General features: G+C 30.8%; 1 protein-coding gene across 1 annotated transcript in view; it reads right to left on the bottom strand.

Annotated features, from left to right (window-relative positions):
- LOC148299762 (3',5'-cyclic-AMP phosphodiesterase, isoforms N/G-like) overlaps positions 1-18,219 on the bottom strand; it is a gene marked incomplete at its 3' end in the record, with an annotated part of 82,460 nt that overhangs the window by 24,632 nt on the left and 39,609 nt on the right. Inside the window, exon 5 of the mRNA XM_088275716.1 lies at positions 17,440-17,475. Within this exon, the coding sequence (XP_088131842.1) occupies positions 17,440-17,475 (36 nt within the window). The remainder of the gene's footprint in view (positions 1-17,439; positions 17,476-18,219) is intronic.

An 18,219-nucleotide genomic window follows, 5' to 3' on the forward strand; every position in this document is an offset into this window, starting at 1 on the left:
CTGCTCGCACCCAAATGGTGCATAGAGCAATGCATCGGATCGACACGGTTTTAACTTGATGGCCAATTACATTAGGAAGAGGTGATCAGTTATGCGCTTTTAAAATAAACATTGTCATGTAATATTGATACTTAAATGAAGAATCTCGGAATGTAGGAGATTACTGATATGCTTTTAAGGTTCAAATTCTGACCAGTAGCAGTAGTCTGTTTTTGGTTGGTTGAAAGAGATTGCTTCATAGCAATGGTAGCATAATTTTCATCTTTGTGTGTGTTATATATATATATATATATATATATATATATATATATATATATATATATATATATATATATATATATATATATATATATATAAATGTGTTATATATATATATATATATATATATATATATATATATATATATATATATATATATATATATATATATATATATATATATATATAAATATATTTATGTCCGCCTCCGTAGTGTAATGGTCAGCACGCTCAGCTACCGTTCTGGAGGTCCCGGGTTCGATTCCCAAGGGGGGTAAAATAAATATAAGTGATTTTTTCACTAATATTTATTCAATACTACCCTGGACTGGTACCTGAAGCGGAGGGCTGATCATCTTTCCTTCATATGTAAAACGATCAAGATAACTCTGCGTTTATATGACGCAGTGCCCTATGCACCATTGGGGTGCGGATAAGGGTTTTTATTATTTTATTTATTATATATAAATATATACATATACATACATATATATATATATATATATATATATATATATATATATATATATATATATATATATATATATATATATATATATATATATATATATATATATATATATATATATATATATATATATATATATATATATATATATACATATATTTATATATATACATAGATTTATATATATACATATATGTAGTCATCGTACCGTGCTATTAAAAAATCGACGTTTGATAACAGATTAATATTTATTTAAGAAAAATCATCGCCCGAGTTAGAAAGCGGAAAAAATCGACACAGCATTTAACATTTCTTTTTCCATGAGAAGTCAACGCGTGTATAGAGAAATCAACGATGCTTATTTGAGTCAATATGCCAAATGATCTCAGATAAAATTGTGTAGATAACATAAAGGTTTAAGAGTAATTTTCCAGTGCGAATCTCCATTTTCATAGCTTTACTGTGAAATAGCTTTTATGGTAATTGGCGGTTGGGAGAGACTATTAAACCCAAGTCGGCACATCAAACGTCGGATTAATTACTAAGTAATCGTCTGTGTGTGTCTGTGAGTGGCTCTCTAATGTGTGAATGTAGTGAATTCTAACTCTGTATATTTATTTCATTTCATTTTTCAAATGATCTCCCAGTCCTCGGGTGCACAAGTCCTGACTTGATCACCTATAAATTATCTTACTCAAGTTTGTACGAGTACGGGTATGGACCCTGAGCGTCGTAGTCATTGCTGCTTTACTAATTTTCTTTTATGTAAGTAATTGTATCTACTGTTCTTCCTACATTTATTATCTTCTTTGGCATAAATGTCATTCCCCATAGCTTTTGAAACTTATTATCTGAATTCCAATAAAGATATTCTACTCTTAGACCCCAAGAATCTGAGGGGTAAAACCTATCACCATGTCTTCATACGATTAAAGATTAAGCTAATACCGCGTTGATTCGATACGGTACCTCATTAATTTTTGAGGCTAAGAAAGGAGAAAGGAATGATTTGCCTATATTAAATATTTAAACGCTTTGAAATACAAAACGACACTCATTTCAGATGATGGGTAAATATTAATTACTGATGTATTCTGAACAAACTCTACGGGATCTATCAACAGAACATTTACATATACAAGTTGTGAGAACATCCTTTCACACTTATTTACTCTTAATCTATGACGCGGATATACTGGTAGTGGACGGTAGTTTTAGTAACCGATTGGCAGATTTTTGTATGCTCGGGTCGAAGCCCCAACTCAGTGCACTAGTCGCTGTTACAATCCATCAAGAAAAAAGTCTCAGGCCGTGGTCACGATACCAGAGGCAAGCGTTTAGCAGCAATGGCAGAGCGCTACAGCTCACGTATTTGTTAACAAAGTATCCCGGATATTGGTGGCTATTGCGGCTACCATGGACGAGAGTGGCAGGGTGAACTACCTTGTCGGCCTTATGCATTGTTAGAGCTGTCAAAATTTTTTTCTATCCCCTTATCGCGCGACATTGTCGTGGACATCTCATATTTGTCTAGTCATATATAGTATGCTATATGTAAGTTTTTACATAAAATAAAAAAGAATATCATAAAGATTCTTACAAAGTATAACATTTTTAATAAAATTTTGCTTGATTGTGCAAGCAATTGAAAAACACTACCAAAAACACTACCACTCAAATATATATACATATATATATATATATATATATATATATATATATATATATATATATATATATATATATATATATATATATATATATATATATATATATATATATATATAATGTGTGTGTTTATTAAAATATATAACGCTATGTAGAATAAAATACATATAATCCACTTAACTATATTTTATGTAGATATTGTCAAAACTAGTATTTTTACACATTTTTATATTTTAAATGCAACTGTCTTACTCCCCTGTTCTTTTTTTTAATATTGGCAACGATGTTTTGCTTTATCACGAGTGATATATATTCGTACTTCCTTGGGCATGACGACGTTGCTACGTTTACGATCTTCTACTGTAAAGCGATCGATATGTGAAACTATTGATCGTGTGGAAAAAAGAACACGCACACCCCATTTTTGTGCAAAGCAGTTGTTTAAGTAATTTAGCCTCATACTTTTAACATACTCGTTGGTTATGAAATCTGTAGTTCAAGTCTACCCTCGTTAACACAATGATTGGCTACGTCAGAAAAATTATAGAAAAGTAAAACGCATTTTAATAGTTCACTTATGCTTGAAGTTGGTAATATAGTTTTGATTAGATCACTGCATAAATTATAAAACTGTTAAATTTCTGCAATCAAATACATAGTAGATTGTGTCACATCTTAAAGTAATTTATTCATATGTTTAATGAGAGTTATTGAAGTTGTATTAGGGTTCAAAACTCGCAAAAAAAAATTTAAGATTTTTTTTATTGATAAAATTTATGAATGATTTTTGAAATAGTTAAATTATTGGTCTAAATTATGAATGAATACTAAAATAGTTGGTGTATTATTTGTTCAGAATACAAAGCGTATTTTTTAAAATACGTCTCGAAATGGGAATAAAAACGAAAACGACCCGAGGGAAGCAAAATATTCCTAAAAATTTGAAGGCATTCTTTTTTTTAACACAACTTTTAAGACTTGTTTTTCGTTTCTGAATTCAAAGGTTAAAAAAATGAATGGTTGGTATTTTGCAAATAAAAATCATTGTTTAAAGAGAAAAGCTGTTTGTTTTCTACTTGTTCCTGCAGATGTAGATGTATTTTTTCAATACCCAGGTGGTAGGTATTCTCGCTGATAAAACAAGAGGCATTGTTTTATTTTTCATTCAAGGTTATTCATCTCTTGCAAATAATCAAACAAGAGAAGTGAATGGAGTAATAAAAACAGAGGGAAGGGCTTGGGGCGCGGCGGAGGTATTCTTTGTTTAAATGTTTAAAAAAATCGTAACACAAGTACTAACTACGGTTGTTCTGAAGACTGAGTTTTACAATACACAAATGTTTTCTGACACAAAGCTCGATGAGATGAAGGAGGGAGGAGGGTGACTCCAGGAGAGAGGGTGGAACCAATTGAGGTGGAAATGAATATAAATTGGAAAATTCGGATTAATAAAAATAAAACCGTTTCACGTTATTTACAAAATGTTGTCATTTAAATTTACGAGTAAATTAACTAGTTAATTGGTAAACATGTTGATCAAGGAAACAATTCGAAATTGTGCGATCTCATTACGCATTTGCGCAATGAAAGATTTATTTATTTTTAAAAGAAAAGGTGAAAATTTACAATAATATTCTATTATTCGTAAGAGTAAGCGGCTCTTTATGAAAAATAGGTATCCAATTTGCGGAAGAGTGGGTTCGAGCCCAGAAACTCTCACTCAGAGTTAGCGTCGTAACCTCGGGAGGACATCCGACGTTTCCTCGTATATGGTAAATAAGAAAAAAATAACAGAAAAAACTATTTCACCCCGCTTATTTAATATTAGTGAAATTGAGAAAATCTATATACTTCATAAGTATTCAAACATATGATTTTTTACATATATATATATATATATATATATATATATATATATATATATATATATATATATATATATATATATATATATATATATATATATATATATATATATATATATATATATATATATATATATATATATATATATATATATATATATATATATATATATATATATATATATATATATATATATATATATATATATATATATATATATATATATATATATATATATATATATATATATATATATATATATATATATATATATATATATATATATATATATATATATATATATATATATATATATATATATATATTTATATATATTTGCATGTAATCGTCTGCACGAATTGAAACGTCCCAAGACATTTTGATTTTGCAGACAGATTTTAATTACCTTACGCCACATAGTTTATATCATTTTACGATACGGCTCCCAACGAAGCAATAGCACCCATTTTGTTCTAGAATGTATTGAATGGGCTGACAAAACTTGTAAAATAACGGGTGTAGGATGTCGGATGGGGGAGGAGGGGGAAATTAGAAGCTGACAACGGTAGACTCTCGAATTAGGAAAAAGGAGCTTCAGCTTACGCCCTTGGGCACGAAGAGCTCGGAATCCTTTACATTGACATATATTTTGAAAATTAATTTGCTCTGTGGTTTCATACCGCTTTAGCTACAGGCTTGATAAGCTATTGTAGAAACAATTGAGCTCGGTACCTGCATTAGTATTATCACAACATATACGATTATCTTTTAGAATATGTTAACTAGAAATGTGTCTCGAAAGCTAGTAGTAGCATTTGAAGATTTAAATAAAATAAAAATTTGCTCTGGTTTTGTTAGTTATAATAAACTAGAAACAATTAGCACGATATCTGCATTAGTATTATCATAACATATACGAGTATTATTATACAGGTTATGATAATATTAAATATTGAGTATCATTTTTTATTTAAAATGTGTCTCTAAATCGAGTAGTTGAGTTTAAATATTTCAAAACAAAAATTAATTTGAAAAAAGAATTTGACATTGCTTGCACTTTTTATTTCATTGACGTTATTTGGCTTTTAGTTGTTTTATTGAAATAAAATTTTTGATAAAATAGTAAAACAGAATTTACAATAAAAACCGTTTCGGAGAATATGCAGGTGAGTGCATTATGGTATAAAATTAATATATATCATTCCGCTTCCTTGATAAAGTCGGAGAGAAAAGAACTCTATACACCTAGTCTTTTCATGCATACTTTGCCTTTTCCACATAATTGAATCTCCTTATACTTATCCGCCTTACGAGTATTTGATTAATTTGCTCATGACAAGTCTTCGTCGGTCTTTTTCGGCTTCTCTTTCAAATTTAAAGTGAATTTGTTTACTTTTTTCTTCATTTACTCGCTACCAACTACATATCGAGTTACCAATAACCCTAGCAGTATTGTATGATACAGGGTATATAAATAGTAATGTATACTTTTCCTATTAACAGGGTATATGTGGGCAAAAGGATTTTTCTAATGTTTTGATTTTATATATCGCGTAACAGTTTGATTATCACCATAAATTTAGTTATTGTTTAATTCCACCAAAAAATGTTTGCTATAAGGTGGTGACCCAACAAAAACTGTTGCTAAATGACAACTTAGTGACAGCATGTGTAAGCCATTGATTACCTTATATTAAATATTACTCGTTCTTATATCATTGCAAATAAAGTTATTATTTATTTTATTTATTTATTTTTATTTTTTCATACACATAGAAACAATGTGCCCTTAACGAGTTTTCCCGTGCTGAGAGCATATTTTACCATATTTATTGGTACTTAGATGTGTTTCGCACAATTTTCTAACACCTGAAAATGATGCGGAATGCATCGACACTCATGTCACAATAGATTTTAAGACATCGTGGTATTTATTTAGTAAAACATGGATGAATTGGACAACAAAGTGACTGCCGAATCAAGTAATGAAGTTATTTAAACAATTAACGAGCAATTTTTATTCTTATTTCACTGATTTATAACTGTAGTTCTTTCTGCGCAGCCCTATAGAAAACATTCGTAAACGTGAAGAAATTATAAATTTAGTAACTTAAATCAAACGATATACGTATATTGTACTAACTTAAATGGTAAAATGTTGAAAAGGCTATATGTTCGGTTTAATTTGATTGAAAAAAATGACGGATGGGATAATACGAAAGAAATCCAATTACAGCGTGCAGCCTGCGTGAACAAACGTTTACTTTTCTATAAGTGAGTAAAATAGTACTAGAAAATTGGTAACAATATTATTAAGATAGTAAATTTATACGGATGACCTTATTTGGTAAAAGTTTTGTTTATGACTGATTTACTGCAGTATTTACAACAAAAATGTGTTATTTCTAAATTCTTTATATATTTGTAATTGTGTTTAAGTTGACTTTCATGTATTTGTAAATTGAAAAAAAATACTGGATGACATGATTATGAAATAGCAATTACTTATAGGTGCTATGTACACGTCGTTAAATGACAATAAGTATGATTGTGATTTTTTCTATTTCAAAAATATATTTTATAATACCGTAATAAGCACATATCATTACATAAAATTTTATTACATTATATGTTAATATATTAAAGTACGTGAAATTTTCAGAAAGTGATTTCTTCATCTTAAAGTAAAATATTGGTAAACATAACTTTGCAAATTAATTATTTTGTAGGGTTTTCAACTCAAATGTTTCAAATTTGTTTCCTTATTATAGAGAAAATACGCTTATTTTATACCGTGACAAACTTTCATCCAAAATAATAATTACGCTTCGTACTTGTATAGGCACAAAGCGTTAACTTTGTGATTTTCATTTTTAATTACTTTTGAATTAACGTTGATTAAAACCGGCGCGCAGTTATTTTATTAGTAAATATTTAACGTTTACATTAAAATTATCTCATAACATAATTAAACAATTCATTTCGCTTTTAGCGCATTGAGTGCAGTTTCCTACAAAAACCCATCATTGATGTTTTTACGAAATGTTTGTTTCATAAAATAAATAAACATATCCATGTATGGCAAAAAGAGGGCGCATATGTACACTTATTTTTCAAGCCTGAATTTGGTAATAGCAAGGGGAAAATGTAGAAAAACATATTTGATGTTTTTTAATACGCGTGTTCTTTTTCCGTGGGAGGAACTGCCGGTTCGAGTTGTTTCAATGATTTGAATGAACTTGGATTACCCACATGCGCACATACCGCTACACATTTACCCAATAAAACCACGCGTCAGTTTCCCAATTGCAGTTTCCTTCATTTAACAATTATTTTTACATCGACCAACAGTTCGCAGTAGTTCCATTTGAACTTCGCCGTGTACTTTATACTAGTATCAAAATATAATATTATATACTTTCATCATAACATTATGGATTGGGAATATAGTAGGTATGAATAGAGATGAAATTATGAAAATGTTCATATTGCGTTGAATATGTTTGCAGAAAAAAATAAACAAAGATATTTGAACCAATTACGGACAGGAGATAGAAGACACGTAGCGTCGCGACGCAAGTTTCGCGGTCAGGCGTCGGCGACGGCGCGTATGTAGCGTACGATCTACGATTTTAAAGTAGACACGGATAATTATGATTGTCGGTAGTACCTTTTAGTTCTGTCGTCCCAAAACTTATCCCAAAAGCTGGACCTGTGTTTGATTCGGAGAACGCTGGTGCTGAGGGTGCGCGGGAGCTTACTGGGGGCGGGGGGCGGCGGCGCCGGGCCCCCGTCCGCCGTGACGGCCGACAGCAGCGACGGGGAGGAGCAGTTGCCCAGCGACGTGCGGCTGAGCGCGCCGCGGTACGCGAGTGGCGAGGCGGGCGGGCTGGCGCTGGCCGAGGAGCCCGGGCTGGCGCCGGCCGAGGAGCGCGGGCTGGCGCCGACCGGGGAGCCCGGGCCGACACCGGCCGGGGGCGCGCGGCACGCGGGGCAGCGCTCCTCGAACGTGACCCGCGCGTCGCGCGCCGCCGCCCCCGGACTGGCCCGCCCCGACACGCTGACGGGCTTCCTGCAGTACTGGAATAGGGGAGAGGGGTCGGGGGAGTCTCTGTCGTCCGAGGGGTCTGCCAGTTTGGTACATTTAATTGTTTCTCGGGTGCGACGCCAAATGCGGACGGTCCATCTTTGCGGCGAAGGCTTCCTTAACGAGGGTTATTCCGTTTGTGCGGCTCGATTGCACGCGCATAAACGTATGTACATGTTTCGATATTTTTTATTGTCACTTTTGCGAAAGATTCAGTACGAGTGTTTTTTTTCCAAAGTTATGAAATATATAAGAAAAACGCAAAAAAAATAACTAACGAAAAGTTGAATATTTTACTGAGCTCGAAGACTAAAATGCGCGAATGTATTTAATATTATAAGTTTCTCGATAAATATTATTCAGTAATTACACACATGTATCACTAATATTATAAACATATGTTTAACGAACGATGTTTTATACATATTGACATCGATAAAATATTGCCCAGTCGGAATGGCCGTACAACATCCACTTACAAGTAGATAGCGGATAAAGAGACACGCCGCAGAATGCAAATTGAAAGATAAGAGAACTTGTTTATTGATAAATGAAAATTGACCGACGATTGAGTAGCCCGTACCGCGGGAGAGTGAGTCGTTCACGTTATCGGGAGAGCAGAATCGGCGAGAAACTGAACGAAAACCAACCAGCGGACCCAACGTACTCGAATGTGAATAGCGAGCAGCCGATCGGAGCGACCGAGGCGGCGATATCCTCCGCGCCACTCGCTCCGCGGCGTGCGGGGCGTTACACAATAATACGGTTATATTCATTTGACAGAAAGCCCAAAAATCGAGCTTGGAAATCTCGACGGTTTCAGCGGTAGATTTTTTATTAGGATGGAAAATTTAAATGAAATTTCGCCAAATTATAAAAGCGTGTACTTTTGTGAAGATTATTTTAAATCAAGTAAGTTTAATGTTTTTTTTTATTATTTGTAAATCTGTTACATTACGTGACATTTTGTAAATGATCTTTTTATGAAATTTACCTATAGGATAAATTAAAATATACACTACTCCAAGATGGTTTGTGTTTTTAAAGAAGTGTGAAAAGAGTCACGATAACAATACAAACCAACAGTAGACTCATAGGTTATTTTAATTCAACTACGGTTTCATTAAAGACTTTAGATTAGGGGTATCAGTAAACCGGTTACCTGTAAAGGTGACTAGATTCCATCATCGAATTAATATCAAGTATTTTGTTATTTAAAAATGTATGTAGGTATTTCAAAAAAGTTTATAAAATTAACATAGGTTTACATGACTTTACGGAGATTTATTTGTATTTTATTTTTATTTGACATTTTTCGTTTTATCAAATATCATGCACGTAATTTCCTACAGTTTCATACAAAATACAAGTAGTGCATACCATGATATTTTACCTGTCGACACCACAATAACAAAATGAACTGCTTAATTTGTGAAAACATTTCAATCTGATACCTACCCGAATATGTCTATTACGAGTATTATTTGTGTTTTTTGTATTTCTCTTGGATAATGCAGAAAATAAAATATGAACAATTAAATTTAAACTGACTTTTTTTAATAACAGTATTTTATGAATAAATTTTAGAAACAGTACGACAGTCAAAACCAGAGGCGGTTTGGAATATCAGTGTTACATTTTTTCGCGACGAATAAATCCAACAATGAACGCAGTTTGAGGCAAAATATTAACTTTATAACGCCGTACTATTAAAATAATAAATTATAATATTTCACGGTAATGATTTCCGATTCACCGGTAATGTCGTTTTCTGATAATTTTATTGTCCCTTCTTTCGACCAGATGATATTCTTATTTTTTTTGTCATTTACCCATAGAAAGGTAATCCGAGGGACCTTTGCTTATCGGACCTTCGAACAACGGGAAAAATGACGAGTTACTTAGAACGTAGATCATAATGTTTTGAAAGAATTATTTTTATTGAATATTATAAAACATCATCAAACAAAAAAAACATAAATAAACATTTCTACCAAACTTTATTCACTTCTCAAAACGTTTGGAACAGAAGCAAATAAAGCTGAAATACCTAAATGGTTAACATAAAATTAAATGGAAACAATTTAACGAGGGTGAGATAAGCCACTCTTCGGTTTTAATGCAGAGTAGAGTGGATACCTACGTAAATTATTTGGCAAGGATTACTTTACCCAATATAGCACGATGTACACCTTTATATTTATCTACATATTATGTTACGTCATAAATGGAAAGCTACAGGATGGACCAACATAGACTGAATGTTTAAACCCTTTCGGTCTGGTTTTAATTAAAATATACTCGATTTTTAGTAAAATAAAAAAAAACGCACGCTACCTTCCAGCATAACTAAGTATGTTATGTAGTAATAAGGATTACCACAATAATCACAAATATAAAACATGTTAATTCGTACTCCGGTTTCCACTACCTTTATAGGGCACTCGAACAAAATGGATTCATTATTAGACATGAAATAAAAAAAAAACACTGGCGCCGTGACGTCAGAGGCTTCACTACCATAAATTTATATGCCGGCTGTATCCCAAATGCCGTAGTGTATCGATAGTCTTCCTCGCCAAGGTTAATATCATCAACGTCTAAACGGCTGTGAAAATCTAAGAAGTTCGATCCGCTTTTATTTATTTTTTCAAAGGGTATCGAGCAAAATCCAAAAATGGTCACATTTTAACAAACTTCCTATTGTTTGACCGATCTAAAATATTACATGTTTTTTGTTATTTTTTTAAACTAAATTTTTCTGGTCGTAGTAGAAGAAAATTAGATTTTAAAAAAACCTATATTGTATTATTTATTCTTATATTTTTATTTTAAAAAAATACAGTTAGGTTTCATAAAAGTTGGGCGCAACAAGTTTTAATCAACATCTATAGGAATATCCAACGTGTCCAAATTATAGAGCGACTGGAGGTAGGAAATGACAAAATGATAAGAGAGAAAGTTACAAATTATACTTCACATTTCACAGAGTAAGAAATAACCAAAGTTAACAAAAACCCTTTTTTGAGAACATATTACTGTGTTAGCTTTGCATATTTATTTAATTTCCTCGGGGCTGGCGTAGTAATAGAGACGCAATGGGACTGTCCTCTTATACTGTCGCCAGCCGATTTTTCATTTAACTTTGAAACACAAGTTTTCTAAATAACTGATGTATTAAAAGGGTAGAAATGTTTTACAAATAGTCTAATGATGAAGTCTTAGAATGATTATATATTTTTACATACATCGTTTTTAGTATTGATATAATTGACTGACTTGTTTTTCTTTAAATTTGAATTGCTTCATTGTTGCACAGTAAAATACATTTTATTATGTGTACTGTGTAGATAATAATTCTAGTACAGCATTTGCAAGCCCTCGATTCTCTTCAGTGTTACATAATCAGACATATTTATGCGCATATATTATGTAGTTATCATCCTAACCTTATTTATGTCAATACAACTTACTGAATGTACTAGAATTTAACAAATTAGCCGTGTTGGAGATGAATACGTTAAATAATTATCTACATTCCTAAATATATTATATTATTTACTGCTTTATTTGATTAAACTATAGAAATCACAAACAATACATCTGAGGGTATTATAAAAATACGTATTAGAATTCTCTAATAGATCATTGTGAGAGAATTTCAATAAAGCTTCTAAAACTCTTATCTGACAATCAATTACTTTTAAAATATAAATAATATTGATTTTTTCTATCCAGACAGACACGTTTCATGATATATCATAAAATTTTCATAATATTTAGTTTGTTGAAACATTAGTCCACTAATGTACATACATTTATTATGTACAAGAAGCTCAATTAAAAAATATTTCTTAAGCAATACCTTGATTCTAAAACGTTTAAATAATTGAAATGCACGTAAACTCATGGCATTAAAAAAAGTTAATATTAAGATAAATATGCTACCATACAACAATCTGTTATATTATGTTTCGAATTGAAAAGTCGACTGATTATAAATGTTTTATGTTTAGTGATTAATCAAAATATTTATTGAAATATGTAGAAAAACAATTAAAAAATTGCCGGTAGGTACACATGAAAAAGTTTATTTGTAATTTTTGGTATTAGAAAAATAATAATTGAAGCTTTATTTATACACAAGTCCCATAAAATTGAGTAGATTATCAAACACTGTTATACTAAAATGGGGATTGTTATTAAATTTTAAATTCGATTTTTTTATTATTATATGTATCTGTGATGTTGTTACTAAATACGTACAAAATACTTTTATTTTATACTTATTTTTAGTTTTAAAGAAACTCTTAAGTATGTAAGTCGTAAGTGCTATTAGACTTTCGCAAAAGTAAACGTTTCCTTTACAACCACCTTTTATTGCGAAGTAATCTGGATTCGCACACACAGTATACTCACTCCCTACTACGGGTCCCAATTTAGATACTCTAACAATAATATCGATAACAGCCACTTCGTTATTTTCCGGATTTCTTACTGAATAAATTCCTTGAATTGGTTTGACTTCTCCGCCCCTATTAAGAGATGTAAACTTATCCCCTAGATCAATATTAGTATTTCCGATGTCTACCTTGAATGGCAAACTCGATGCCGCTAGTACGCCTATATTTATATTCAAAATAAACGTTTTACTCTTCTCGATACTAACTTCGAACAGGGAGAATAAACAAGAATTCCTTTGGAGACTTTTAATAGCAGATTCCATTGATTGTTACATGAATGCGGCTGTCTGAATTTTGCCATTTATCTGATCTAAAAGCCAAAAAGTAACACTTATTTCGTCATTTTCTTCCGCCAATGCCACGGGCGAAAGCAATTTTATTTCTTTGACGTAGACGTCTAACACGTAATTTGATTGTAAGACTTTGATTTCCATTTTAATATTTTATTTTTGATGTATTACGTACTCTGAAATTTCACGCCAACAAGATTTGACAGTTCCGCAATCTTTAAACAAAATAGTAGGATTCCAAAAAATATTATTTATTTTCTATTAAAAAAACATAAAGTGGAATAATTTTGTTGCCGTCATCTACCTTTATTAATACATAAAATAGAAGTTTAAAAACTAATACATCAGAAATGTAACAATTAAAAATTATGTGAATACGTAACACTGTCTAGGGATTTGTTCCCAAGGATACATTCACATACAGTTTACGCGAGCTTGTATGAGTCTTAGCACCGTAACAATACTGCTATTGTCCTATGCCTACTTATATTTTATATAAATTTTCATTACTATACAGGCAAATTGTTCTTTCCCTTCATCTATCAGATCTAGATTAAACGAATAATATTTCATCATATTGATCCGATATGGGTGCAGATAGTGATTAAAAAAATAATGATTTTAAGCAAATCCGATAAAACCATACGGATAAAGTGTGTGTTATAATTCAATAAACAAATCACTTCTGTTTCATTTCTGTCTTTAATTAATATTCATCGATTTATAGATTCCAATTGTTCAATCAAAACAAACATAAAACATTTCAGCACCTAAGGAGGAACATGCAACACGAATATGGTGTCATTCAAAACTAAATTGTTTGAAACTATGACAAGAGTTAACACAAAGAGCGAAGGAAGGATCTATATAAGAACTCGTATCGAAACGACTTGTGAGTAGTATTATTATTCATCTCGTATACATATAAATCGTTTCGGAAGCTAAGCTTCCATCCTCAGGTCTAAATGTAAACTAAAACATAATTAATAATAAACTGTTCTATAAATAAGGAGAGGGGTAAGTTAGGGGGAGGGGGGTTAGTCAAGGGGACGGAATTTGAAAATAAAGAAAAAATAGAATGCAAAGGTGAAGAATTTTGAAACAATATATTATTTACCAAATTGTTATAAGAATTTAGTTTTTTTTTGGATTTCTTAATTTCCATATCGGCACAGTATATATTTTAAAGCACACACTTATCACATACTAATGCCTTTAGTTTTAAAATGAGATAGGAATTTCCTCCATTTTTCAAATGATTGTTGCCATCACATTGAAATTAGAAGGAACTTTTAATGTCTTTTAAGTGGACATTCCATTTCATGCGCCGAATAAACTACTGCTTTGATTTAGGATCATAGAAATCAACCTATACTTTATATGCAGAAAAAACTCGTTAGTTGGATCCATGCCAGATCGCAATACAACTTTTTGAAACATTCAGTAGCATTTTGTTTTTGGAACAGGTGAAAGGATTCTTTGCTCCCATCATAAGTTTTTTTTTGTTTGCCGTACATCTTCTTACTGACTGCATGTTAAACTTTATTTTATTTTAGTACGACTTTTTTAAAATCCCTCCGCTTTGTTACATATTTCAGCGATGCTTTTATCGATAAGCCTTTCTCACTTTGAGTAACATATCTTGGTTTCGTTATTTTACCAGACAACGTAATGTAATATGTATATCTCATGTTTTGAGTGTACTGTATAAAGAAGACGTTGTAGGCATATGGATAAGTCTCCAAGGATTTGTGGTGGGTTTCTGGCACAGTGATTCGGAAGCCCATTCGGCTATCTCTCGTCCACTTATCACCTGTTGTTATCAGTGATATCAATACCAACTCACATATTGGTCGAACGTTCACCTAGAAAAGCTACTATTTCAATTTGTTATCATATGTAATTATTATACGAGTTAGTTCTCAAGGGATTTGTACATGTTTATAATGCATAACGCATTTGACACAAGTATGTTTGAATGCGGATATGCAACCACACGTGCCCTAGTCATCACTGTAATCCTCTTTTTCGTATTTAATATATTTTTTTCATTTCGTTTTCCATCATCTTTCCCTGTTGGATGAATTTTGTTCGAATGATTTTTTAAAAATCTAAATGCTATCATTACAAGTATTATCATACAATCATTAAAAACAATATTACATTATTGACTTTTTTTCATTTCTTCCATTGATTGGGCTTACGCTTTGTGGTAAAATCTTCATATTTTTAATTTAACTTTTACTTGATAACTAATACTATTTGCATAATCTCTCAAATGCTGTGTAAAAAAATGACATTGACAGCATCGAAACACATGTCAAGATAGATTTTATTAAGAAGTTGTATTGTAGCAATTTTTTTTTATCAAGATATCAGGTCAAGTCTACTGAAAATAAAAATTTGCATCAAATTTATAGGCTTTTGATTTAGTTCATTACAGAACTCACATCGCATATTGAGAACTATGGGGCAGTTACTGGAAATTATATTTTTTTTTTTATTTGAGATTGAAGAATTAAAAACTAAGTATTGTAAATTACCAACGCATTGTCAGTAGCGTATAACTTTTGCTTTCAAGTAGCAATTGATGACTTGCATGTCTTTAATTTTCTATCGAGCTGCATTCATAAGTTTACACAAAAAACATTTTTAGCAAATGCGGCTATATCTTATTAAATATGTGATAAAATACAATTATTGATTTAAAGTGTTATTCAAATTTATCAAAAATTAATTAATCTTAGTCTAAGTCTCACATATAGTAATTGTTTTGTCATCTAAATGAACATTTATTTATTTTAAATGCACCCTAAATATTTCGATTTGCATATAATAATATATTTAATATGTAATTTGAACATTTCCCTCCAGCAAAATAAAATACTTACGTTAAATAAAATTGACTTTATATATGGCCGTAACATATTTTTACAGAATTTCAAGAACGTAGCTATTGGTCTGTAAATTTGTCTTATAATTTAGGTATGTAAATATCTTTCTGCGCCGTAATATATCAGTTTTCGTGGGAAAATTTCCAAATGCAGCATATGGATATTGCTTGATACATATTGTATGTGTAACAGGATACCATAAAAACGCCAGTTAACTGAATATGAAAAAAACACGATTTTAACAAATTTTGGTGTAGGTTTATATAAATCAATAATTAAAATAAAGTTTAGTATAATGAAGTAGAAAACCGAGTGTGTATAACAGATTTTGTTGTTAAAATCGATTAGTCTATGAAGAAACGTCTTCAAAGATCATCATCAAAATAAAATTGTAAGATAATCCAAAATGACGAATTGGATAAATTTTATGGAAAAAATTTAAGATCTATTTTATACACATGCTACTTACTGAAGTGAAATGTATTTTACAATCGTAGTAGCTGGCCCCCAGTCATCAAATTAATTTGATGTTTTGGTACCGTTTGTTTTTGGGAATCTTAATAAATCTAGACGCTTTTTTTGCTGTTTATGTAACAAATATTATCATGACGTCCTTATTCTTAAAATTAATTTCACTTTTTATTTTGTCAACGTTTACTTTAATAACGATAGTCTACGCTGCAGTCAGTATACCTTGAAATCATATATATTCACTTTTGTTATTAAAATATATATTTACATACAGTTATTGAAAAAAATCAAAAAGGAACGTTATGTTCAGCATCAGTAAATAAATAATTACGCCTTAAGCGCAAGGTAAAAAACGAATTTTTCGATAAACGTCAACTTAAAAAAAATATAACACTAGATATGTAGATACATTTCGTGATACTCGTTGCATACAAGGTAGATACACTTTATACTTACGTTGTAAACGATATACATTTGTTTATGTTACATGAAAGTACTTAACTAAAATATCGTGCATAGAAAGAAAAAGACAACGTGGATACTTTTTAAACTCAGAAACGTGCAGGCATGTAACATTATCGACCATTTACCGGCGAATCATCGTAAACATCACAAGGGTAAAGATGGTTTTGTTTTAGTAAATCAACTAAAACAAAATTATTTTTACCTAATTGGCGATCGCAACAATAAGTCGGGAAAAGGCCGTTATGTATGTTTTGTTCAAACATTATATGGGACAGCGATAAATGCAATGTTGTAAAACATTAAAAATCCAAAAACAAGCTAGTATGATTATATTACATTTTACACAAGGATAAAGAATGTTGCACTGATGAAAATGATGATTCTTCAAAAATAATAATCTAGAGGAAAGATAACTGCTAATTTTACTTCTGCAGGCATGGAGCTAATCTATACTAGATGGAATAATATATGAAATGAAACAAACTCGAAATTGCATAAAGATACATACGATCGGTCCACTTGAACTGTCTCTGCTTCTTTGAATCTGAAATGAAGAAAATAAAAAGAAGAAGAGAAGGTTTAAATTGTAATCGATTGATCGAAATATTGTAAAATAACAAGATATATTAAAAAAAATTATATTCAACAGTGAATCAATATTATGAAACCACATGTTTTTCTTATTTAATTTGGATTTGCATAACTTAAAGTGCATTGTATTTTAAACTAATCGTAGTACCGTATGGCATATTTATAAAATGGACACTCTTGTTTCACGATTATTTAGTAAAGAAAATATATAGTTAGGTAAAATTTATTCAAATAGACTAATGAAACAAAATTTTCCATAGATATTTCTATCGTTAAATTGATTTAAATAGTGTTATTTTTATGCTTTTATTTTGAAAGGTTGTAATATTTACAGCATAAAAATATAAATAGAACATTTGAAGTTATTTTAAATATGTATATATTATTAACGATAGTGAGAGGAAGAACTGAGAATTTATAAAATCATATTTTAAAAAACGAAGCTTAAAAATCTTTAGAAACAACGTTTATAAGGATAATTTATTCAATATTCGTTTACGGATGAGTATCGTGAAAAATGTTTGAAAGATTAAAACCAAATTTATTTAGGAATTATAAAGAGATGATAAGCGAAACATCAAAAGCGAAGTGGAAAGCGTTTGGGTAAAAGAGTTTTACAAAATCCTATAAGGGTGCCAGATACAAAAATGTTATAAATAATTGAGATGTTAAAATTATCTAATATACCAATATACAA

Source organism: Brachycentrus maculatus, unplaced genomic scaffold, assembly GCF_059751285.1.
Source record: "Brachycentrus maculatus isolate JH-2025_06_01 unplaced genomic scaffold, ASM5975128v1 h1tg000963l, whole genome shotgun sequence".
NCBI classification, from domain to species: domain Eukaryota; kingdom Metazoa; phylum Arthropoda; class Insecta; order Trichoptera; family Brachycentridae; genus Brachycentrus; species Brachycentrus maculatus.